At 31.7% G+C, this 26,605-nt stretch overlaps 1 protein-coding gene and 1 long non-coding RNA gene across 2 annotated transcripts; one reads left to right on the top strand and one right to left on the bottom strand.

Annotated features, from left to right (window-relative positions):
• Nucleotides 1–2,932: 2,932 nt before the first annotated feature.
• Nucleotides 2,933–21,580, bottom strand: LOC134279916 (fibroleukin-like). The gene is made up of 8 exons (XM_062762330.1): nucleotides 21,473–21,580; nucleotides 19,801–19,937; nucleotides 19,616–19,712; nucleotides 19,241–19,405; nucleotides 4,262–4,398; nucleotides 4,054–4,150; nucleotides 3,444–3,608; nucleotides 2,933–3,186 (listed from the first exon to the last, which is right to left on the bottom strand). Exons 2-8 carry the CDS (start codon nucleotides 19,825–19,827, stop codon nucleotides 2,933–2,935), a joined length of 942 nt encoding a protein of 313 aa, XP_062618314.1. The 5' UTR covers nucleotides 19,828–19,937; nucleotides 21,473–21,580.
• A 2,667-nt stretch (nucleotides 21,581–24,247) lies between these two features.
• Nucleotides 24,248–25,034, top strand: LOC134279912 (uncharacterized). Its single transcript, XR_009994781.1, has 2 exons — nucleotides 24,248–24,350; nucleotides 24,858–25,034. It is a non-coding gene; the product is annotated as an uncharacterized LOC134279912 (long non-coding RNA).
• Nucleotides 25,035–26,605: the final 1,571 nt, after the last annotated feature.

Here is a 26,605-nt window from a genome sequence, read left to right as displayed (position 1 = left end):
TGACTTTTCTGTGCGAAATTAAAGTTCCTTTAAAATTTTGACGTAATCTATTTGAAACTGAATGAACTATTATAGTTTACGCAAGAACGCAAGCCCCTTAGGAAGCCATTTCAGTTGTGTGTGTGCATTTTTTCAGGTGTGGGCACTTTCAACCACCACAAATTCCTTGACAAGCAAATCAAATTTTTTCACGGCCATGAAAGGTCATCTATTCATTTTTTCTACGTGTAAATGGGTAATAATCTTGTCATCATATATGCTTCTCACATTTCGATGCGATCTTTATCCCATAATAAAATATTACGTCCAGCACACGTTAATGCTATTGGTATGAGGCGATGCTGTTAATTAAATAATAATATACCGCTCTTATTTAATGTTTATGGAAACACTTTTTTTCCTAGTTATTAATTCAAAATAATCCAAACATTTAAAAAACACATTTGACTCGTTTATTCACCTGTCCCCATACAACTCTTTTGAAAAAAAAGAGGGGGGGGGGGGGGTTCAGCCAGAAAAAAAAATTACCTCAAAAAATTTCTTACCTTAGAGTCATGTTACATGTTGGATTATGATATGCTAGTAAAGTCCTATCTCGATTTAAACGGAACTTAAAGAAATTTATGTCGAGATACACTGCCATTTTCACACATGGTATTTTACAGGCATTAAAAACGACAGTTAACCGAAGGCTGGCTGTCGGGGTTATATCAGTATGATTAACAATGGATTAAAATTAAAATGGCTAAATACATTTTAAATCATGGTATATAAGTAGTGCTTAAAAGAACGGTAATTACTATATGTGCAAAGATCTCTCGCTCGCTCTTTCTTTCACTCTCTCTCTCTCTCTCTTTCTCTCTCTCTCTCTCTCTCTCTGAAAAAAAGTGTACATGTATATCAAATTTATCTTTTAATATTAAAACTTCTTATCATTAATTCAAATTAAAGCATTTGTAAATTGCTAAGAAAAGAAATATGCAGCGTTATTCAAGTCATGCAGAGAAATCGTTTTAATCGCTGTTCCTAGCAATGTGCATGTCCAATGTCCCGTATGTTAACAAGTTATATACTTAAACAAAATTATGAATAAATTTACGTACTAAAAGATAAATAATATCATTTATTATATACCTAATGTGTATCACCCAATTTTACTGTAGATTTAACGCAATCACGTGACGTCGTGCTCTGATTTTCCGGATCACCAACATGTTGTTTTCTGAATCCATATCACCACTCTCTGAAACTGATGACGTAGTACGCAGAAAGATGACGTTATTTTTCTTGCGCGTTAAAAAGTCCCTTGTATTTATGCGTTGTTTTATGGATAAATGTTTTGCAATTGATCTATAAAGTTTTCTTTTGCTATATTTTGCTAGTTATGAGGGGATATATAATAAATTTATCATTATAACAGTAACATGATCCGAAGAGCCGTATCACGTCTCGTTGACAGGCGCGGATCATCAGATCCAACTCGACGCTTCGCGTCTCGTTTGATCGGATGATCCGCGCCTGTCAACTCGACGTGATACGACCCTTCGGATCAAGTTACTGTTATAATAATATGTATATACTTATTAAAAATGTCCGCGTCGTTTTCTGAGCATTGTGACGTCAAAAGATAAGGGCCCTGACGGCAGTCATTTCATAATGAATAATATTATATGAGATTATTTTCGTAATTTTCATTGGCTGAAATGACGTCATGTGATATTCCTCCTTCTTTTGTGAAAACGACAAAAAAGCGCGTCGGCGGAAAATGATAACGCACGACGCAGCGTTCGGTTGAACTGAAGTTACGTAAAACATGACGTCATAGTATGGGAAGCGTGTTTCTAACCATTGTGACGTAATGACAGCCAAGTCTGTTTAGTTAGGACTGTGTCAGTGCATTAACTTTGAGTGATTATATAATATAAATATAATGGACTTCAGTGAACGAATATGTGGTTATAAGGACTCATGGCAATTGATTTTGACCTCAGACACAGGAAATGATAGCGACCTCGCAAGCTCGGTCGCTATCACTTTCTGCGCCTTCGGTCAATATCAATTGCCATGAGTCCTTATAACCACATATCGACCTACACTGTAGTCCATAATTGTATATATTTACATTTGCAAATGTTTTCCTTTATATAACACTACTGAAGGCAAGCGTTTTTATAACTGTATAAATACAGGTACGGGGTCAAGAGGTCTTAGATGTGCGTTTGGATAAACTTTCGACGTAATTTCTCTGTGACGTCATAAAGGGTCGACGCGCGTTAAGTGGAATACATACATGCCGTTGGGTTTGAAAAAATAAGCATTTCACACGTTAAAAGTGACAATCAGGCAAATGTAAAGTATGAATAAGTCACAAATGTAAATATAAGTAATAAGGTATCATTTTTTGAGTTTTATTGAGATGTAAAACGGGTTGGCACATGATCAAGTCTTCCATAAAGCCCTTCGGGCTTTATGGGATTTGATCACGTGACCAACCCGTTTTACATCTCAATAAAACTCAAAAAATGATACCTTATTTCTTAAATAAATGAATATAAACTTACGTAATCTTCGACACGAGAGGCTTAACATTCTATGTATCGTCTTCTTTAAAGATACAATTTTGAGAGTGATATTTTTACATTTAAAATATCAACAGTGCTACGAAATCAAGTATAGAGAAATGGTTCATTTTATTTTTTTTATGTAATCTCCAAAGTCTTACCTAATACATGCTTAATACATGCAATATCTTAATTCATTTCAGTAAAACATTGTCGTGTTGTCAAGTGTGGCTTATTTGGAATGAAAGATGCCAGGGTTAGGCAGGTTAACTAGAAGTACTCGTCTGCAAATAATTCTTCACTGTATGTAATGGTAAAGAAAAAAATAAGACGGTTTATACAAGTTTCTCACTTAAATAACATTTAACATGTTAGCGAGTTTTTATCATCATAACAGTCTCTTTAATCTCGCTACCATCAATCACTGTAGGCCACAACGGTTTGTACCACCCTGGGTCACACCAGGGACCGTTAAGGAAGGCGGTGTGACAGTAGTTAAACCACCAGCCTCCATCATATACAATAGCACAGTTATCATTGTGTTCGTCGTTATCTCTGTCGTAGGTGGTGAAGGACATCCCAGACAGATTTAAATAGGGATCACCAACGTCTAACATACTGTCACCTGAAGAAGTAAAGAAAATACAAAATAAAAATATCAGGGTTGTTAAAAAAAAATAATGTCAACGGTGCTCGGAAAGAAACAAAAAATCGCTTTTCAATGTTTTAAGGGGATACAGGGCACATATGACTCAAAAAACAGATTACGTCATAGTCGTTTTAAATTTTAATGTCGAGTAAAATATTTTATATTCTACTCTCAAATGTATTAACATCGAAGGGAATCTTATATCCTTCCAAGTTATTTAATCGGCGACTCACCTAAGGTCCCCTCCGTCGGTCCAGCAAGGTAAAGTCTGTAGTTATCTTTCTCGTCGGTCACTGAGAACTCCTCGTACTGTTGGTATAGAGTTGTACCATTGGTCAGAGTAATGGACACGTACAGAGATGAGCTGATTTTAGTTAACTGATGAATGACGTCATTTCCTAAAATAAAACAGGAAATACAAACATGGCATGATAAATTTTCTTGAAATTAATCTAATTTAAGGAGGTGTCCTTGTCTGGTTTTGCGAAAATTGCCAAAATTAATGAAAAAAAAATAATAAAGGAATCCGTATTTACCACAGACGTGCACTTCTACATATTGTGTGTAAAATATCTGCAAAGTGTTAGCAAATTTCATGCGGCAGTTTTAGAGGAATTGCACTGACAAAAACAGGACTCAGAGTTTGACTGACAAAACTGATGAACATGTTGTTGCATGGGGTATACAATGTTAAAATATATACATGCATACCAAAAGTATCTCACGTTACTTATTTTTTTCTTTTATAAAAAATACCCCTACCTAATAACAAATAATTTTAGGTAGGGGTATATATTTTTATTAAAAGAAAAATAAGTAACGTCAGGTGTTTGTGATGTATACCTATCCAATAAGACGAGTTAACAGAACCAAAGCCTTCTTTGTACTCATTCCAATTTCTAAGGAAATCCGTTGATCCGTCAATACGCCTATGTTTAACCTATTGTATATACAGAAAAATATCTTTGATACCATTTCATCAGATATGAAGCCAAATGCTTTTATCTTTTTTTTTAATTTCATGCAGTAATAAATTACTTATAACACTGACCGTCCAACCTCCATCTTTTCTTTTCATATCACAGAAAACATCCACTGAACGGTTGTACCAGGGATAAATTGTATAAACACTCGATACAGAAAAACCGACAGCAAGCAAATGTTTACAGTCTATCAGATGAATTTTCTCTGAAATTCATCAAAGAGAAATCAATTATTCATTATATTATAGATACAAACTATAGAAGAAATAATTTTAGGAGACAGAAGTGAAACATTTACAACAACAATGCATCATTTTAAAAATAAAATGATTTTGATAAAATAATTTAAAATTTTTGACTCTCATTCTGATCTGACTTAATATTCAATAGAGTGCCAAACAACAGGAATTATATGGTGATGGAGAGAACCTATAAAGACCCTGATTTCCCATTCGAGGATAATATATTTCGTGTAATACCGTGACCATATCTATCCTTACGTCTTTATTTGAATGCTTTAAAGGCGATGATGTTCGCTAACTTTACATTCAACTTATCTTGTCATTGGTAATTTGCAAAATTATTTTGTTTGAAAGACATTCTGATTGTACGCACAAGTACTTTGAAGCTGACATTAAAAGAATGCTTGAGATTTTGATTGACAATATCTGTGTCGTTTTGGGAGACCAGATCCTTGAACAATCTATTGGATTCCCATTGGTATATTTTTGTATTCACATGAAACAGAAGTAGTGGAAAGTCTTCTACGTGAAAAGAAGAAAGCACTTACTGTGGCTTTCAACTCAAGCATTTGTAAACTTTTGTGGGGTCAAATTTTCGAGGTTTGTGGGGTTTTGATTTCGTGGATTAGAAAATCTTTAGAAAGTAATGCATGTAATAGTTTACATTTCGTAGTGGTCATAAATTCGTGGATCTCTCAATATCTCCAAAACAACGAAAAGAAAACCTAACGAAAATTAGTAATTTTATTTTAACTATGGTTTTTCTGTTCTTTTGAAGATTTTTAAAAGATTCTTCCAATGTATTCCTATATATATGTAAATCATTCATCGTAAGTTGCCACAGCCTATCCCAGCAATCATGACTTGAACAATCTTTTATCTAAACTACCTGCAGATGCTTCCATATAAATATAACGAAGCAGTGACTTGTTGTTCTAGAGAAGGTATCTGAAGAATTTTTTAAGGAATATTCTTATTTATTCGTTAATTAAACTCCACATTATCGAATGTGGTTCAACCCTATCCCCGGGGGTCGTGATTTGAACATATTTGAAACTTTACCACCTGCAAATGCTTCCAGATTGATATGACTAAAAATGGTTTTTCTGCTCTAGTGCAGACTTTTTAAAGACTATTCCTATTGATTCCTAAGTGAAAATTTGATCGTCCATCGTGACCCTACCTTACCCCAGGGGTTATTGATAAGATAACCTGACAAAATTCCACATGAGTTTCATATTTTCTGGCCAAATGGTTCTCGAGAAAAATATTATTCAATATCATTATTTTCCCCCTATTTCATAATTATTTCCATTGTAGGAGACCATGGCACTTCGTCCAAGAATACTTTATGCCCAGTTTGGTTAAAAAAATTTTGCAGTTGTCCTGGAGAAAAAAATTAGGCTGTGAAAAGTTTCAACAAGGACAAAAAACGGACAAATTTCGATCAAAAAATGCTCACTTTAGCCTTCGGCTTTTATATTTCTTTACAAAAAATAAAGCACTATGCCGTTAAATAAAAAAGAAGATATAATAGAAGTCCACAAACTTTCCCAACAACCTTCACATTTTATACGTATTTCTTGTTTTAAATTCTGTTAAATGAGGCCTATTTATTTGATTGCACTAATCAATAAGCAAATATATAGATGCAAGTAAATTTCTTAATTTCCTTTTCTTAGTTCTATCAAGAAATACAATTAATGGTAAACATGAAATAAAACAAATTTCCCTGAGTTTAAGCCACTTTCTTTGCTTTATTCTATCTTATCTTTTTGCACTTATATCAGCACATTATCAAGGTACTTTTTCACAACTGAAATTGCTATGAATTATCAAGGGAAAGAATAGATTTCTAATCTTAACAAACTTCATTGATCAAATAAAGGTGTTATTAATAATGTACGAATTTTTTTTTTTGTAAATTGTGTAAGTTATTGATTATTAACAATGTTAAGCCTATATCAAAGTTGCAAAAGTTTTAAAACAGATAAAACAAACGTCGCTATTGTGAGGTCACAATACATTGCTTTGACGTAGAACGACATAGGTCCTCCATTAAGGGGCGGAAGTGAATGCATGTCGATGCATTTAAACCTTTTGTATCTTTAATTGTAGCTCATACCTTTGTTTAAAACTAATTATGATATTTCATATTTATGCTAAAAACTTAGTCTTTCTAATAAAATAATTTGTGTCGTTGTAACAAATGCACTATTACTTTTTTCAAGATATGTCTTAATTTAACAAGCATATTGACATAAAAAACCAAAACATATTTTGAATCACCACTACTCCGTAAATGCAATGCAATGATGACTTAAATTGACAGCAGATTCGGACCAAAAATATGCAACCGCATAAAATCGAGTGTATGAAAAGTACAAACGACTTATTAGCGAATCGACCTATGGTTGAGTATAAACTGTATTACCTCCAGAGTCCTGAAAATAGTATCTCCATCCTACTTCCGGTAATGCTGAATTAGTTGAATGACGTCCGTTGTAAATTCGACATTTTTTCCTTTGTAAATTTACACCGAAGTTAGTACAACCAGGACCACACATTGCCGAGCACATAATCAGTGAATGAACGTCATATTCAGGCAACGGGTTTTCCTGGAGTGACTTATCGTCTAAGACTATTTTAGCTGCATAGTGCCTTGATTCAGAAGTGGATCGTTTAACCAATAGAATAAATAAAGCTAAATACATTGTCCTAATTTTGTAGGTTCTCATAATTTTTCTGCTTGAAAATTTCACTTCATCTTCAAGTTAGAATAGTTATAATAAAGTTCCTCTTGAAAAACTGTTAGTAATATCTTTTCAATCTTTCATTTCATTGGATCTTTCTTAGGTTGGGTACAAAGCTTTATATATATATAGGAAGGCAATTTGCAACACGTGACTATGTTTTTGTCACACTTGTTCTCCAATCGATTGAATGAATCACAGAGCATGATACTCCACTCAGAAGGCACGTGGTTTTCATAGTTCATGTTGATCGTCATCGTAAAAACAGTACAGCATCTTTATAACTTTTTAAGTTGAAAATTGAAAGTTCATATCCCAACAACATTGTTCGATGCTCACAATCAATAGATGTTATTTTAGAATATAAATAGTTACTTCACATACCTAAAAAGCTTTGACGTTCGCAGGTACCTAAAAAAGTTTTAATAATATTGCAAGTAAAATAGCAAGAGGCCTGTGAGTTAATTCTAACTAGTAATACCCTGCTCTGGTCTGAATATTTATATACATATCATTCGTGATGGGTAGATGGACAAATGAAAAGAAGTTGACATCAGATTCATGAAAAATAAATCAAACCATATAGCATGCCTCAATAACTTCGGTATGTGTTATATTTTTAAGCATTTGCAATGAGAATTGCTTAAAATCAGGAACGAAGAATATTTTTATGTATCGTATGGACAGACACAGAGAAAAGCAGCAAGTTGACATTAAAAACCCAAAAATGAATCCATATGACAAAGAGTGTACTAAAATTTCAAGCATTTGCAACGGCCTGTTGCTGAGTAAATTGTGATAAAAATTATATGTGAAACACATCGACGCACGAACAAACGGGAGTTGACATTGGATTTAAACAAAAACGAATCAAACATTATGACTTGCCTAAAAAAAAAAAATTGTCAAAATTTCAAAGGTCTGCGTTGTGAAGTTGCTTAGAAAAACTTCGACGAAAATATGTTTTGTATGAAACGGACGCAAAGAGGTTGACCTTAGATTTGAACAAACTTAATCCCAAAATATTGCATACCTCATAGAGTATTGTGTTTAAATTTCAGGGATTTAAATGTTTTGAAATTATATTTATTACCGACAAAGTATTCGAAAGATACATGTTTCGATCAATATTATAAATAAAGTTTTTTATTCTCTAGTGTGCACTTAAAAAATTCTTTGCATGAACAAACAGTGCTACCTGAAGAAAAAATATCCCGATTAGTCCTTTTCATTTCTAGGATTATAGATATGAGTGAAATAAAAGTTGAATTTCCAATGAATGATAGATCTCCCATCCATGTTTATACTAAGTGATTATCTTTTAATTTTTATGTACGCATCATATAAATAAACCTCATTTCATTTCTTTCTGATGTATGTAACAATTTGATGGCTTTTCCTATTTGTTGCCATGACAACCTTGCTACACATAAATGGTCTCCTTTTTCTTTATTCATGCATAATAAATACCAAAATTTTGATAATTCCTTCCTAAATACGAAGAGTGATCAAAAAGTTCACGAGCTGATGAAATGACTTCCATAAAAGAAAAATATTTTGGTTTCAATGTTGATTATATTTTGAATTATAAATCATCCGGATTTTAATGCACACCATCCATTGTTCTGCGCATTTGCGAATCACGTGATATTAGCGGTCATGTGATCCCCTCTGTATGGTTCTGTGACAAAAGCTGAAAGATTTTTCTGAGTTTTATATTTTTTTTCCATGTCATTTCATTTTTATAACAATAACAGTTCATTTGTCAGAAATGGTAAAAATAATCTGGACCACAGAATATCCTTACCAAAATTAAGCATGGCGACCATTTAAACATACATCTTCTGTCTTCGCAGTACAGTTAAGGCAACATTTTCTATAAAAACTCATGGAATCATACATTTTATGCTGAACAGATTTATTTTTTAGCAAGACACTCTAGTTAAAATAGCTATTTGTTATGTTAAAGAGTATGTCCATCGCTTTTCACATCGGTATTTTTTGACATCATGTGACCCCCTGAAGTCACGTGGGTGCCGATTTTAGGTCAAAAAATGAGATGTCAAATTTAACCAAAAAGTGCAAGGGTAAGGCAAACAAAATAATAACTGCAAAATGTTTAATGTTGTCCCTATATATCTATACTTTCTCGAAAGTGATGCTCATTCATTTAGTTTTCCGATATAATTAAGTTATTCAGCTAAAACAGACAGTATTGTATGAAAAATAGGATATTATCCTAATTTCATCGTGAATTATAAATTTACTAAAGGATTACAAGGAAATGAGCATCACTTTTTAAAAACTATACAATAAAATAAATAATTCAAAATAAAAACCTACTTTTTAAATTGTCGCCTTGCCCTTGCACTTTTTGATTAAAATTGAAATCTTGGAAGAGTCAATCTAATTATAGTTTTCAAACGCATCATTGACCCAGCATGGGAGATAACTCTTGAGTTCTTGATATAGTTTGTTTACCTCGTAAATTTTAATAAATAGAGCCTATACATGCGGGCAGGGCTGGACTTTTTTTTTTTACTAAATCAAAACGGTATGCATAAGATCCTTGAAATTTCTTTCTATTTTGTGTAGTCGTCTCGATACATTGTACACATTTACTATCAATCTCTCACCAGAGGGCACGCTCCGCTTACAGTGAAACCTCTGACATTTACAACAGTTATTGATAAAATATTTTCTAAACAAAATTTTGAGTTTCACCGTTACCAAACAAAAAAAACCCCAAAATTATATAGCACATGCATTCTTTTAAAATGTGAAATGCTTTTAATAAGAAGTATGCATACACAGCTAACTGTGCCACGTACGTCTTACATATGGGTGCACATAATACATGTATCACTTATGTGAAATGTACAGTACCGACCGAACACAACCTAACACCAGAGCGAACCCGGAACGGATCCCGGGTTCGCTTCACGGGTTCCTTAGGGGTCCGCTTCGGGTTCGCTTTCAGTAATTTTGGGACCACTCCGGGTGCGCTTTGGATGCGCTCCGGGTTCGCTCCGCGTTTGCTCTGGGTCAGCTCTGGGTCCGCTAGAGCGAACCCGGTGTTCGCTTCCTGGGACCGCTTTACGCACTAATGCGTGAAGCGGACCCCGCTTTAATCTCACCGCCAGTAAGCCCCGCCCCTTGTATATTCCAATTCAATAATGGTATTGTGGATCGATCATTGTTGTTAATGCGACGATGCGGACATGTACACTGTACATGTAAACAGTGACACTATTGAGAACATTGATAAATTTTACATTAAAATTAAACTGTTTATTCGACGTAGATTTACATGTACATGAATAATTGATTTCCTTGATTTCTCTATCCCGAGAAATTCAAACTAATTTAACAGCGAGTTATAAGGCTTTTTTTCTTAAGTTATAACGAGAAAACAAAAAAGAAAAGGAAGAAAAGAGTGTTGAATTGATTTTCAGTGTATCGAATGGTGTACAAGTGAAACTGACGAAAGAAATTTAAACTGATAACCTTTTAAATTCATGCTTTATATACATAGTTTAAAAATACATTTGTTATTCCTTACGTTTTGCTACATTAGTTTGAATGTTTACTAAACACGTGAATTATGATATCGCATCTATAAATTACATGTAACCTTTTGTACATCTGACATATTGAGATTTCATTTATAGTAGTTACGCATTAAAAGTTCGTAATAAATATTTACCGGACATTTTCTAAAAAAAAAAATTACACTGTATATTAGAGCTTTTTCAATTTTCACGGTCAAAATTTTGGAGCGAGAATGATTTTTATCAGAATAAAGAAAAAGCAAATAATAATTGTTCTCCCGACCTGATAAGAATATATCAATACATGCCCCCTATTTCACACACACATTGTCTTTAAAAAATTCTAATTATTTAATTATCTTATTTATGATTTCACAATGTACGTGTTACATTAAATTATTCAAAATTTACATCAAAATTATTGATCTTCTTAATCTTCTTGGGCATGACAGAAAATGTGTGTATATAAAAATCTTCCTTCTAGATGCACAGATTGAAGTCATTCCGCCCTAATGGTATTAACAAACTGAATGACTTCACCAGAATGAACGTGAATTAGACCCAATTCCTGATGATACTTAACAAGGTTATTCTTTCAATTTAGTGTAACTCTACAGTTAGTCTGTGTTACCATCTTTCGAACAACCCACATAACTATGCATTGCTAACGCCTTTATTAATTATTTTTTTCCAATAATTAGTCATAAAACATTTCAAAATTTATAAAAGATCATAATTCATATGTTTAAATATCCCTTCTATATTATATTTCTCTGATTATTCTTTGTCAAGAATAGTTACGCATTTTGAGAAAATGAAACAATGTACGATTTACTAAATGTCGTGATTAATTAGTGTAATTAATTCGTTCAATCATTGAAATCGCACTTCACCTGAGTATACCCCGATAAACCAGACGTACTTTATAGCGGTTCGGATTTTTTTCTTTATTTAACAGTGTTTATATTAATTTCCAATTCAACTTGAGATTATGAAATTTTACAATAATTGTCGAAGACCAATTAACTATATTTCTTTTCTCCGCTTTTTGTCAGTAAAAATTGTAATATCAATTGATTTCCATTTTTATGCATTGACTGATGTATTTACCAAATTTATTTAATAAATTGCTTTAATAAAAAAGAAATAAAATATTATATAAATATAAAATACAACCCGGAGAATTAAAATAAATAAAATTAAATAATGTATTAATTATCACAATAGATAAACACAGAACATTCACACGTTTTACTTGTATGTACAGTGTTTGGATTTATGTCGAATTAAATCAACACGTTCGATCTTATATCCCAATCAACAGATCAATATGCTATTTTGATTGGTTGATGCGCTGGTTGGTTAATCGCTAATCCTGATTGTCAGCTCCGTAAAGAAATACCGAACCCGCGTTCGCTCTCTGGGACCGCTACTGAATTTGGGGCTCGCTCTATGGGTCCGCTTCGGGTTCGCTCGGGGTCCGCTACGGGTTCGCTCGGGGTCAGCCCTAGCGGACCCCGAGCGAACCCGGAGCGGACCCAGAGAGCGAACCCGGGGTCCGCTCCGGGTTCGCTTTCTGTTAGGTTGTGTCCGGTCAGTACTGTACGTATCACATACGTGTATTACAAACATACATTTCAGGTATGTGGTACAACGTACGAATAACATATGTGTGACTACATACGTTTCACATATTGTATGTTAAACGTATGTTTGGAATACACGCATGTGTTACATACGTGAAACGTACGTGTAACATATGTTATGTGCAACCATACGTTACACGTACGTTAATAAACGTACGGTTTACATGTGTAATGTCAACTACATGTTACACGTACGTTAATTAACACATGGTTTACATGTGTATAGTCAACCACATGTAACACGTACGTTAATGACACATGGTTTACATTTTTTTTATAAAGCATAAATTTCACGTATAGTTTACATGTATTATAAACCACACATAACATATACATGAACATTAATAAATTATGCTTAACTTGTATTATAAAGCTCTCATTACATACTGTGGATTGGCAAATATTCACAATGGTTTTAATTTCGCTATCTTTGTGATTTATTAATTTTTCGCGAAATCAACCCCACCGTGAATGTTATTATTAGTTTTTAATAATGTTAAATTGCTTATAGGAAGTTTTGAATTAATTTCTTGCAGCGTGAAATCAAAACCATCGCAAATGGTACTTTTTGAGATATCGTGAAATTTTAACACTGATGAATTGAAACAATTTACAGTATATGTTGATGAATTTAGTAGTTGTATTATCAGGAACATGTTAAATAAACATTTAAAAAGGTGTTTTACATGTGTGTGAAAAGCTATATTTGAGAATGAGAAGGCTGTATATTTTGTAAATTCATACTATTACTTTTATGTATGGTAAACGTAGGTTGACTAAAAATCTAATCCTTTTTATTTTATTTCAAATTTAATTTAATAATCAAATTATCATTTAGTTTTCGCTATAAAGAGAAAAAAAAACTATGCGTTAAACATTTATTGTTGCTAGGGACTACATAATTTCATTTAAAATACAGGGACTTTTTGTATAAAAGTATGGCTGATTTCCACAACTAACTATTTTTCCTTTATAGTTTAAGTGATTTTGGAGAACTAATCAAGATATTAATTAACATAACAATCAATAAGAAGAGCAATCAAAATGATATGACCATCTATAAAATCCTTCTTATAACATGTATAACGGGTCCTTAGATCAGAAGTTGCATGTATTTTAATAATTATAATATTTTAAAATCTAAACTACCCTTTTTTTGACATAAACATTATTATGATATTTGGTTATAGCTGCAGAACTGTAGCTTTCTGCTTGAAAAATTTTCGGACAGATAAAGCAGAGAGCTACAGATCCAAGCGTTGTAAAAACCTTCGATTTACGCCGAGGATTTTTTGTCGCTCACTATGGGTATTTTTTCGTACAATTTATACTTTTCCCAGCTATGAAAATATTTTTAAATGGTATTCAATAATTAATCGTACATTCAACTTCAATTTATGATCATTTATTTACCTGCCAACGCTAACAAATGGCTTTTTGTGGTTACGAACGTCCAAATGAAAACTCTTTTAAACCGATATTACAAAACTGTATACAGGACTGTTTCGGACCATTAAAATGTAAACAAAGTATGAAATACAGGAGATAAATATATGAATTATCATAGGAAAGTTTAAACCATTCTACAAGCCAGAGAAAGCTTAAGCTACACGAAATAAATGCCTAAAGTAGCGACAAAAAATCGTCGGCATAAATCGAAGGTTTTTACAACGCTTGGATCTGTAGCTCTCTGCTTTATATGTCCGAGTTTTCTCAAGCACAGAGCTACAATGTTATGACTTTGCCTCAAATGTGGGATTTTTTTTTCTAAAAGGGTATTAAATTCCAAGACGAAAGTCAAACTTTCGAACATATTTGAAAAGTTCTTTCACATTAAATACACATTTGAAAGATGAATTCCATATTTAAAACGAATAAAAAGTTATGCCAACGTTCATTTTTTACAGACTAATAGACAAAACAGATAAACTCACAAACGAACCAACATACCAACAGTACAAAATAAATATTCAAATTGAAAGCACTTTTTTCGACTTATTTGTCGACTTTTTATTCGCGAGAACTTTACTTTCGCGTAATTACGCGAGATGGTATACTCGCGAAAATTTGATTCTCGCGTACAATAGAATTTCATAAGATTATATAGAGTACTAACCACAATTTGTGAAAATTTTGTTTCTCTAATAAAGAGTCAATGACTTTATCGCTAAAATAAGGTGTCGCGAAAAATAAATGATCTACAGTTTATACATCTGCTAAAAATTAAGATTTTCGAGTGAAAGTTACCCAAAGAAGAAAACGAAGGGCCACAATATACTGGTAATGACCAGAGCCACAATATACTGGTAATGACCAGAGCCACAATATACTGGTAATGACCATTCTTTCTATCCATAATATACTGGTAATGAACATTCTTTTTATCCATAATATACTGGTAAAAAACATTCTTTCTATCCATAATTTACTGGTAATGAACATTCTTTCTATCCATAATTTATGGCCCTATGTTATCGATAGTTTATTCAAAAACTTGAGGATAAATCTCACCCGAAAAGACGAATATAAAATAAAAAATTTAAAAAATTCCTTTGAATTTTGCACATATTTTGTTTAATCAAATGACAAAAATTTTTATCTTCATTTAAAGACAATAAATCATTACGTAGAAATTAAACGGCGGATCCTCATAAATGAAGCGGAGTTATAGTCCGTCTTCTCCTGTACAGTGTGTAAAGTTCCTCCAAGTCACCCAGCATCACCTACCGTCGTAATGATGTCAAAGAGAGACAAAAAATAGGGTCAACTGCAGTTTAACTCTCGTCGTAAGGATTCCAATTCTAATACGCCATACGTGTCAAATTATCAAAATTGAGTTTCATCGTCGTTAAATGTCAAAACATTGGCACGGAACGCAAAAGAATAGTTGAGATCAACTTTTGCGGAAAAAGGCTAAGAAAAAACTATATCATACTCGAAAACATTAAAATTTGTCATATATTGCTTGTATGAATTAGGATTAATACTTTCTCGTCTAGAATGGTTTTTACACTAATTAATCAAAATGCTTTAAGAAGTTAACAATCGATAAAATTTGTGCTTTTGTTCATATGCAAAGGGGAAATGTCATTTCTGCAAATTTACAATTTCGAAACAATGCAAAAATATAATTATTCTAAAGATTTTAAACGTTTTATATCACTTTTGTTGACCGCAGAAAAGTATCTTAATGTCAATAAAAGATGTTTATGCCTTAATATATCGATTCACATTTTTTTCAGAATAAAAAGTCTTTTTTCAATCAATGATAATAATTTCTCCAGGACGCAACAACAAGTTTTATTCATCATTAATTGATACCGATGATAGTGTTAAGATCTTACACACTCCATTGTGTGTTCTTGATTTGTATGCTCACGCGTATGGATTTGGACTTGATTTGTATGCTCACGCGTAGAAAATACATGGAGAAACAGCACCAGCGTTACATCACACTGAGGCTACAAAGACATTTGAAAAATGAAACAAGATAGGGCACTAAGAAATTCAAACATTGGGTGTATTTTGCTGCTTTTTAGACATGTACAATGTAAAAAATAATAATGATTGTTTTTAAGTTTTCTGTAAACTGTTCTTGTTCATCAAACAGACTTCTCACATAGGCAAATGTCAGTATGTCAGTATGTCAGTATGTCGAAATGTCACACAGGGATATTTCATGAAAAGCTATATATAGCACTTCATTACAAATTTGCTTACCTGAAAATTTGTGTGATCTAAATAACAATGATTTTCAAAACGTTTTATCTAAAAGCATTTCTTAATTGGAATATTTGTCATAAAACAGTTCAGACAGAATAATTACTTTTTTTAAATTTTTTTTTATCTAATAACTTGATAGATATGTTATTAATAAGAAGTTGTTTTAAATGACGCCATGAAAAATAAATAAATCTTATTTTGTATGAGTGTATTGTAATTTATAATAAATAAAATCACAATTGTAAACAGCAAATATTAAGATTGAAACACTTCTGTACACAGAGTAAATTTTTTGCCTAAGATGATCACCAGAACGTTGTATCTGTAAATGTTAGATATTAATGATAGGCCTATCATCATCCTTTTCATGTGCTCAATATTTGTCATAATACACATTTTTTCGTACAAATATTACTTCATGTTTAATCTAAATATGTCGTAAAATATGACAACCATTTTCTATCTTCTCTCTCAAAAACTTAAGATAATTAATTGAAAGTTACGAAAAAAGAATTATTTATAGAAAAAAATAATGACCTTTTTATGAAATGCATTCTATCACTCAGTCAATAAGATGAAAAATATATGTAGAGTTATTTCTCTTTGAATATGAAATGATTTACATTTTTGACACAAAGAAAATGCATAAAAAACTTCATGAAAATACGAGGAGGCTAAAACAGCCCTTGTTATTATTTATTTAGGCAAGGAACTTTTTTTATTAAATATGATTTAACGAATTTATTTTTTTTTATTCATGAAGGATTAGGAAAACTGGAAAGAATGTAAGATTTATCTAAAATTAAATTGCACTATTCAAAACAACATATGCATGTACATTTAGTTTAACAGTGAATACATATACAAAATTAAGACTCATATACCAATGTAAGTTTGGCAACTATTATTTTTAGGTTGGAGTTTTATAAGTATTTTGTTTTAAATGGAGCTGTCAGTTAGATTGAAGCAGTTATAGAAATAATGCAGAAAATAAGAAACCATACAGTAACCCATCACATTAATCAAGTATTGAAAAAATATTGTTAATTCAGCCAAAAAAAAGGACCACTGGAAAATCTTAGGTGAATTAGGTTCCAGAATCATAAACTCTGCAGAATACTGAACCCGGGTCAAATTAAGATTTTTAGAAAATTCAGCATTCCTGCAAAGCATTCACACTCATTTTAAGCCCAATGTTAGATGAGGTAGAATATCACACTTTTTCATCGAAATAAAGATTACATATATTTAATATTGCTAACACAGGCCAAAAAGTCGAGGGAGAAAAAGCATAAATAGTAACTACATGGCTGTATCATCTTATTATGTATTCTTAAGTTGAGATTTAATAAAAGAAACTTTGCAGCATTGTTAAGGTTGAAATAAGGAGGCAGGGCCTAATTTAAACGGGAAAAGTTTTCTGTGACTTTTACATGCTCCTCATAATACCAGAAAATGAATTAATTTCAAAGTTTAAATCGCATTGGCGTAATAAACAACAATACAACTTAACAATGCATTTAAAAAAGTTTCTAGTTAAATCCCATACGACTGGTTATAAACAGATCACTAATTTCAATGAACCTGTCAATCATGACGTCATTTTGGTAAAAATGACATAATTCATGTGCTTTGAGAGATAGATTGAGGAATTTTTTAACAATGAAAAATGTGTTTTAATATTAAACAGAATGTTATTTACAGGTGTTAAATAGGTTATTAATACCAATGTATATTCTTTGTTATAAAATCAATTAGAAATCCACGACGTTCAAATTCTATAACACACGCGAAACCTTGTCACTGCGCTTTACAATACACAGTAGGAACTATATGCATTTTCAATAATATAGGAACACAAAAATGTAAAATATTTTTTTTCAATTTAATGAAAAACTATAACCCTAAAAAAAACCTAAAAATTAACGTAATGTGCGTTAAGAATTTATTTGTCAATTTTTTCCTCGCAATGTTTTTTTGCATAATTTAACTTTGCAACGTCATTTAACGTCATTTGTCGTCACAAACGGCTCTTACATCTGTGAACCATGGCAGTTTTTGAAGAGTGCTAAAGGACAAGATAGGGTAAGACCAATATTTGATGTATATTTTCCCATGGTCAGCAAACTGTTCAGTCATATAAAGCCTGTTACTCTTAAAACTGTTATAAACAGAAATTCTTACCCAAGGTTCCTTCAAAATAGCAAATATTATAAAGGCAAATTCATTATATACCCCTCTTCAATGAGAAAATAGCAATTAAATTTCTTTTATGCATTAAACAGAATATTTTTTCAATGAACATTTAATACGTGCATAAAAAAAAACGTCGTGTATACCGTGTACTACAAGTACGTCATCGGTTGCAGGGAGTGGATTCAGAAAATCAAAGTGTCGAGATTCGAGAAATCGCATCACACAGTCACATGATCGCGTAAAATTGTTCATTGCAACATTGCTCATTTATGCACATTGGCTGGGAAGTAGCAGAAATCAGTACAGATTTGAAGTAGTAGGTGTCGGCAAACTAAAAAACTTACTGCCTAAGACTGCCTCCATACCAATATTACTAATGATGACTTTGCTATTCTTAAACGGAAGAATTTTAAAAGATTTTTTTCCTATAAATTACGATGCAAAATCTTTTTGACTTTTTGTGACACTATTCATCATAATTTGAACAAATTGGAATCTTCATTACATGAGGATACATCTTCTATAATAAGAGAAATTTAAGTTTTGCTGTTCTTTTTAACAACATATTTCAAAGCATTTTCCTTATATTTCTAAAAAAAACTTCGCCCTCTCCTTGTTATTCCGCCCTACCTCATGGGTTATGATATGAACAAATTTCAATATAAAGCATTTAGCATGCTTTTCTTTCTAAATTGTTTTGAGAAGAATTTTCAGTGATGCAGCCAAATTGTCACAAATTATTTCCCTTGAAAAAATGCACTGAACTTCTTGTGAACAAACTTTAATCCCCTTATCCGAGGATATTTTGTGGCAAGTTGGTTGAAATTGGCTCATATGAAGAACAAACGTTTACAGACAACAGACGCCAGAAACTGTTTGATCAGAAAAGCTCAATTGATCCTTCGACTCAGGTGAGCTATTAGACCGACATCTCACCTAGTGTTCCTGTGGTCGGTCCATTCAGGTAAAGTCTGTAGTTGTCTGTCTCGTCGGTTATGGAGAATTCCTCGTACTGTTGATATAGCGTGGTTCCATTGGTCAGAGTTATGGACACGTACAGAGACGGTTTGTGTTTGGTTAACAGATGAATGACGTCATTTCCTAAAAATGTTATAGTAATATTGATTAAGTCAAACCAATAAGAGGAACAAGAAATAACTGATTTATAAAAGACAGCCATGGACATGCACATTTTGTATAATTATATGTAAAAAATGTCGAAACGATCAAAGTATATGTCTCTACTGAATATCATATATACTTAAACTAGAGATACAACTTTCCTTTAATAGTAAACCAAAATGGATATACCCAACCAATAAGATGAATTAACTGAACCAAATCCCTCCTTGTACTCATTCCAAGTTCTGTTGAAATCGGTTGAACCGTCAACACGCTTCTGTATAACCTGTTGGATTGATTAAGAATGATAAATGTTATTAAATTAAATAGTTATAAATCCATGTACTAATTGATTGAATAATAATTAAACTGACCGTCCATCCTCCACCCTTGGTAATCATATCAGACAAGACGACAGAGCATTAGTTGTTACAGGGATAAATAGTGTAAACATTAGACAAAGTATGAACATCAGCGAGCAATGTTTTACAATTCAGTGGACGTTTATTCCCTAGAATTATAAAAGAAATGGAGTTAAATCAAACATTCTTGAAATATAAATATTTTTTCACAGGAATGACGCATATTGACAAATCACATTCAGTAAAGGTTCACAGGTGAAAATAAATTTCATAATATGTTATCCTGGCGCTAAAAGTGTAATATAAACCTTGGAAAAAATATTCCAAGCCAGGTGAATTTTAAGAGGAAGATCGAAATGACAAAAAATTGGCAATATCACATAGGTTGACTTTTACCATTTAGCTTTTTCTATATTGGTTTTTTCATTAAAATATTACTAATATTTTCGAAGTATTTTTCATATTCCAGTTCCTTGGAGAAAAAATTCTAAGAACTATCCACTTTTCTAAATTTGTGACGTGATATTTAATCTTTAACCAAGGAAAAAATTGGTTGTATCATCTGTCCTTAAATCTCCAGAAAAAAAACATTTAAAAAAAATCTCTGTTTTCAGTAAAATTATTCTCCATTGTGAATTTTCTATAGTCCTAATGCATAGTGGTCAGTTACTTTTCTCTTCTTTACTTTCTTTTATCATATCTTATTTACATTAAACGTTTAATATTATTCAGTAGCCGCAATAAATTACTTTTAGCAGAGGTCGTTATGTTCGTTACGTTTATTATTATTTAAGGTCATTGGCATCGAAGGATTTCCGGAGAAAAAAGGTTTATACCCAGGTTTCTTTACTTATGAAAAAAAGTCATTGAGAGTGATCTCCCGTATGGAATTCTCTAGGCGCTGAAAACAAAGAAAGCATATGTAACAGACTGAGAGGTAAGCAAAAGCATGTGTGTTTTTTTATCGGATATATTCAACTCTGCAGTAATAAAAGAAAAGCAGCGATGGGTTTGTTTATATTGTGTTGAGGGGGCAGACAGTTAACAAGTCGTCATTTAGAATAGGTAAATGATTGCTGGGAAGCGCAAAGGTGTGAAATAATTATGCTGAAAGTGTTGATAGCTAGGTGGACCGAAAGAATGATTCCATAGGTTATGTGAATGATGCACCATTAAAAAGTTACTATAAATCCTTGAAAAAATGTTTTCTGATGGTTCGTTTCCAATTAAATAAATTATAGAATAGAAACAAACAACCACTCTCTTGAACATTATAAATATTGATTAGATGTAATTACAGTAAAGGGAAGTAACTCAAAATTAAAGAACAGTGCTGGTATTTCTGTGTTTTGGTTCAATATTCGCATTTTCAGCCAAATTATATGCATGCCATCGGAAATAAGGTTTCAACAATGTGTTTTATGTATAAACCTTATGAAATAAATGGGTTTTAGAGAAAACGTATGGTTAAAAATAATATAGGCCCGTTTTATCAACATTTTACATAGGAAATGCATTGAAAATTGTAAAAACATTGATTTGACAAAATCGTTAAAGGAAGGCTGGCTTGATTGGTAAAAGGAACCTGAATTGAACATGTTTGGTACCATTAAACCTGTTCAAAAAATCTTGAAAAATTCTATACGAAAACCAGAAACGTTGCCAATGTCCTTAAATAAAATACCTTCAGATTCCGGACTGAAGTACCTACATCCTACCTGAACTTCTGTTAAGTTACCCGGATGACATCCTGAGTAAATTCGACATTTATTAGCGTGCAAATTGACGCCAAAATACGTACACCCTGGACCAACATGACTGCACACGTAGTTACTGAATATGCGTCATACTCTGCCAAAAGATTTTCTCTAATAAAACCGTTGTTCTTATTAAGTTGAGCAATATATTCGACATTGATTCGGAAAGCCTAAATGAAAAAACAAACAAGGTCCAGAACAACCCCCTGTAATTGTAGCTATACATCATTTTTATTTCATCTCTTAAAGATTTTGATAGTTGATATCAAATTTACACTATTTAAGTTACTTTTTAAATTGAATTCTTTATCAGTCCCTATCTGATTGGATGCGTATGTCACTGATAACGGAAAAAAAGGTGTGTTGAATTAATTAAATGGCTTCAAATCACTTGAGTAGTAATATTGTTTTCAACATTTTTTTCATACATATAATTTAGAAGACAACTTTTTGGAAAAAAAATGTCGTTAGACGAGGAAAATTAAGAAGTAACCACTAAACAGACAACTTCATCTTTATTTGAGGGAATGCAACAAATTATCAATGTATTAGGAACTAATTACTTAGGAGTAATTAATGACATTTCATCAGTTTATAAGACGAGTGATATACATACATTTATTTGTTGTAAGGTGTATAAGTAAGAATTATTTATCTTAAATGGGAAGCACCGTTTCAATCTATCAGGGACATTTTGTGACAACCTTCGTGTCATTGATGATAAAACACCAATATGAATAATTCACAGTTTTTCGAACAGAAATGGTTTTTATTAGCATAAAATACACATTATTTAGAATTAATGTTCCGATATTTCAAATAGTTTTGTATGAATTCTTTTGTCGCTGAGAAAATAAGCTGAATTAATGGAATTTTTAACATTATCCCGGTGAGGTGAAATGATGATCAAGAAAATAGCAGGTAAGCATTTAGTTATCCATGTAAAATCAATTATATGTGTGTGTAAGGGGAAAATTGCTCAATAAATATTTTGTAAGATATGGCAAAAAGAATATGGAGATAACGAACAGAATTTAATCTCAAAATACATAAAACGATACAGAATAAGAGCAGAGCAAACACGGACCCCCGAAACATCAGAGGTGAGATCAAGTGGGATCAGGCACTATTTTCTAGGAAATTGATCAAATTGTACTTCATTAACCATATTTTGCAATAATAATGAAGTGAAGTATGAAGAAAAAGAACAGTAATCAATCTAAAAAGTCAATAAAGAAAAAACACTCCAGGAGTATACGCCCAGGCCTCTAAATAATACCAGAGGTGAGATCAGGTGCCACGGAGGAGTAAGCATCTCCTGTCTATCGGCCAAACACAAGAAAACAAATATATATCTAACCTACACAGCTAATTGTACCACGTAAGTTTAAAGTATGGTTGCACATAACATATGTTACATGTACCTGAATCCTATGTAACACATACGTGTATTACAAACACATGTTTCAGGTACTTGGCACAATGGGCGTATAACATGCGTGTGACGACATACGTTTTACACAAGGTACGTGAAACGTACGTTTGGAATACACGTATGTGTTACGTGAGTTTCACATATGTTATGTGCAAACATACGTTATACATACGTTTATAAATCTATGGTTAAGGTGTTTCCACTCTTACAATTTTATAGGTTCAAAGTACAAAAACTGCATTTATTTTCATTAAACATACTCTAAATTTTCCAATTATTGCAAAAAAATGTATAAGTCACCATATTATATGAGATGCGAAACATAATTAAACAAAAGTGTATTTTAACATTAAAAAATCGCACTTTTTTTTGTAAACAGTATTATGAAAATTATGTTAAAACTGGTTTAAATGCATAATTCTGATGCTGAATGTTCTTAAATACTTCCTACTGAAAAGATACTTTCGAATTGTGAATATCAGGGTAACTAGTTTACAATAAAGCAAATTTTTGAATGAAGAGATCTTAGACGGAGTTATTGCCCTTGTCTACATTTTTAAAGATTGAATAATTGAATAAATATAACTCATTCTTCAATACTGGTGAATTTTTAAAATATATTTCTTTTCTCCTTTATTTTCCAATAAATAAAGTGGAAGCAGATAGATTGATATTGATATGATTGGATACTTGTGTAAGGATATAGTATAAATAGTTTTATGGATATGAGTTGAGGAATAAAAAAATATTGATCATTGTTGTATTGCATTTACGGGATTTCAATTGCAGAAAATGTGACATAATTTTCGAATAGGCATAAAGATGTTGTTTTATTTAAAAATAAAACCATTTGGCATGATATATGTGTACATTATCTTAGCATATAAATGAAATAATATATTTATTTTGTCAAACATGCTAAAATTATCCTAATTATTTTTTTCTGAACTTAAAAATTTGTGGTTTATGTTCGTAACGCATGGTGTCCATATGCATTGAACTTTTTAACACCTCTCTACAAACATTAAATAATTTGTCAAGTTCAATTTCTGTGTTTAATTAATGAGTATGTATGATAAATTATTTTTAACAATATGCTTCATGAACATAACTCAGTTCTTTTTGTAATTTTAAAATGATCTCTGATTGTAAAATGTTTGGTGTCTTGACCGTTACGAACATAATAGCTTTCAGTATGATTGCTAAAATAACAGCCAATGAATCATAAGTTTGGCTCAGGAAGTCCGTAGCAGTGATATAATTATAAATTGAAAACGAAAGTAGAAAGGTTGCGCAGCTGTCTGCAAAAAAACATGGCGATGCTCATTGTGTCCACGTGGAAGACAGAAGTTACGTACATAATAGATTCGGTAAGTATTTTCATATTGTATCAATTTTAGTGAATTTTTAACACATAAATACAGTCATTGTATCTCTATACCATGTAGCCATTAATCAGAAACTGAAATATGTTGCTTATGACCATACAAAATGCATAAATTTGTCCGAGTCGAGTACTTTTGGTTTAACATTTGACTTTTGATTCGCGTCTTTTGTTACGAACATGTGTTTTTGCATTATTTGTATAATCTATTAATGATAAAGTTATATTGTACTATATTTTATTCTATATTTGTTAGTTTTGTTCTGCTCTTATCAAAGGATGAATACTTTTTGAATATTTGTTTTAATATTGCCATATCATTTACGCAATTACGTTCATAACAGAGACACGAAAACTTGAAATAGTGACATAATTTGTACTTTAATTGCCTTCTTTCTGGTTTTATCAAGGATATATAATGAATATAATTAAACAGCATATGTGTTGATTACATCATGTTATATTTTGTTTTTTATATATTGTTTTCTTTCAGATTTACAAGAAATGACTGAATTATGTTCGTAACAATGACACAAAGATCCAAGACTCAAAATAGAAGACCCAGGATATTTAGCAATCCATCTGACAATTTACTTGTCTGCATTAATTCTCTTTGAAAACTAGTCTATTATTAAGCTTTGAAATGAAATATTAAAAGTATTAAAGACAAGTCTTCGATTGTCTTGTTATTTTTTTTGTTCGTTTTTAAAGCCTGATTCGGAGTTAGGTGTCCATGTTACTTACATAATTTCTCCTTTTTTGAAACTAGAAATAAAAATTGTGACTTTTTAAATAAATTCCATTTAATAAAAAATTAAACATGATTTCATCATACCTTTTTGATTACATTATTTTCATATTTTAACAACTTGTTAAATTCTAGTAACATGTTACTTTTTTAGTGCTTATGTAAGTAACGGTGTCCATTGGTAATCTTGGATATATTTTCTAATTATAATGGAATAAGGCAGAAATAAGTCATGCAATAAAACATGCAAACTAGTGTTTATATACTTCAAAAAGGATTCACCAGAAAAGAATAGCTTATTGATTTAAAAAACAGTCACTGTGGACACCAAGTTACGTACATAAAATTTCAGACATGCTTGTACATTTGGACACCTATCTCCTCTTTAAGACTTCAGATTATCTTCCCATCAATTTTTTTCAGAAGCAGGAAGGGTACTGACTCAATTAATATACATAAATTATGAAACTGATTATTTTTGAAAAATAACCCTTTGGTCACACATCTGAACTCAGTACTGAAGAATTAGTTATATAGAAAATATGCATTTTTAAAATTCTGTAACTTAACAATATTTATTTTCCAAGAGATATTGTTCTATAAGGTATGCATTTAAACTAATTGCAGTTTTTGCAAAAACCTATGACATTATAGGAGGGTGGAATTACCTTAACACGTGTATTGTCAATCACATGTTACACGTATGTTAATGAACGCACGGTTAACATACGTATAGTCAACCACGTGTAACACGTACGTTAATGAACGTTGATAAAGAATAAATTTCACGTACAGTTAACTTGTATTATAAAACTCACATTACACATATACATGTTACATATACATTAAGAAAGGTGTTTTACATGTGTGTGAAAAGCTATAATGTATGAGAAAACTGTATATATATGACATTAATGATATTATTACATACATGTAGAGTGTAAGGTAAATGTAAGTCAACTATAAATCTTATACTTTTCATTGCTATTTAATAATTTCAAATTTTATTAATTAATCAAATTATCTTTTAGATTTTGCTATTATGAGAACAAAACTATGCTTTTAACATTTACTGTTGCCAGGGGTTGCCAATCAAGGTAATAGATATATCAATTAATAGGCCCTTAAAGCTTAACCTGTTATTTAGGAAACAGAGTAAACATGGTGATATGACCATCTATAAAATCTATCTTATCCCCATAACGGCCAAGTGCGCCTTTTGACGCATTTTCAGCATCACAGTGATTTAACTGTTGGCGTTTTGTAAATAACTGGGATACAACAAAATAATTGATATTTTCTGAAACTAGAGAGGAAACACAACAATTTTTCTACTATCAGTTTTTCTCTGCGATGTTAAGAAATTATTGTAAACTTGAATTGAACATTGAATATAATTGCGGGAAGTTAGTAAAATTATGCATAAATGAGTGATTTTGTGGTATCTTCTGTAGGCTGTATCTCACTTACAGCACACGATACAAAAAAAATGA

Source organism: Saccostrea cucullata, unplaced genomic scaffold (genome assembly GCF_032062105.1).
Source record: "Saccostrea cucullata isolate Sc308-1 unplaced genomic scaffold, CSIRO_AGI_Scuc_v1 ctg882, whole genome shotgun sequence".
Taxonomy (NCBI): Eukaryota; Metazoa; Mollusca; class Bivalvia; order Ostreida; family Ostreidae; genus Saccostrea; species Saccostrea cuccullata.
Note: the sequence above shows the minus strand (reverse complement) of the source record. Positions and strands in the feature narration are given on the sequence as shown.

Bases quoted from the DNA above. Each gene is read 5' to 3' on its own strand.
- LOC134279916 (XM_062762330.1), bottom strand. From the start codon at position 19,827: ATGATTACCAAGGGTGGAGGATGGACG. The intron at 4,399-19,240 runs GTGAGATGTCGG...GATGAATTTCAG, and splicing joins ACCGACCACAGGAACACTAG to AGAAAATTCATCTGATAGAC. The intron at 3,187-3,443 runs GTGAGTCGCCGA...TTACTTCTTCAG, and splicing joins ACCGACGGAGGGGACCTTAG to GTGACAGTATGTTAGACGTT.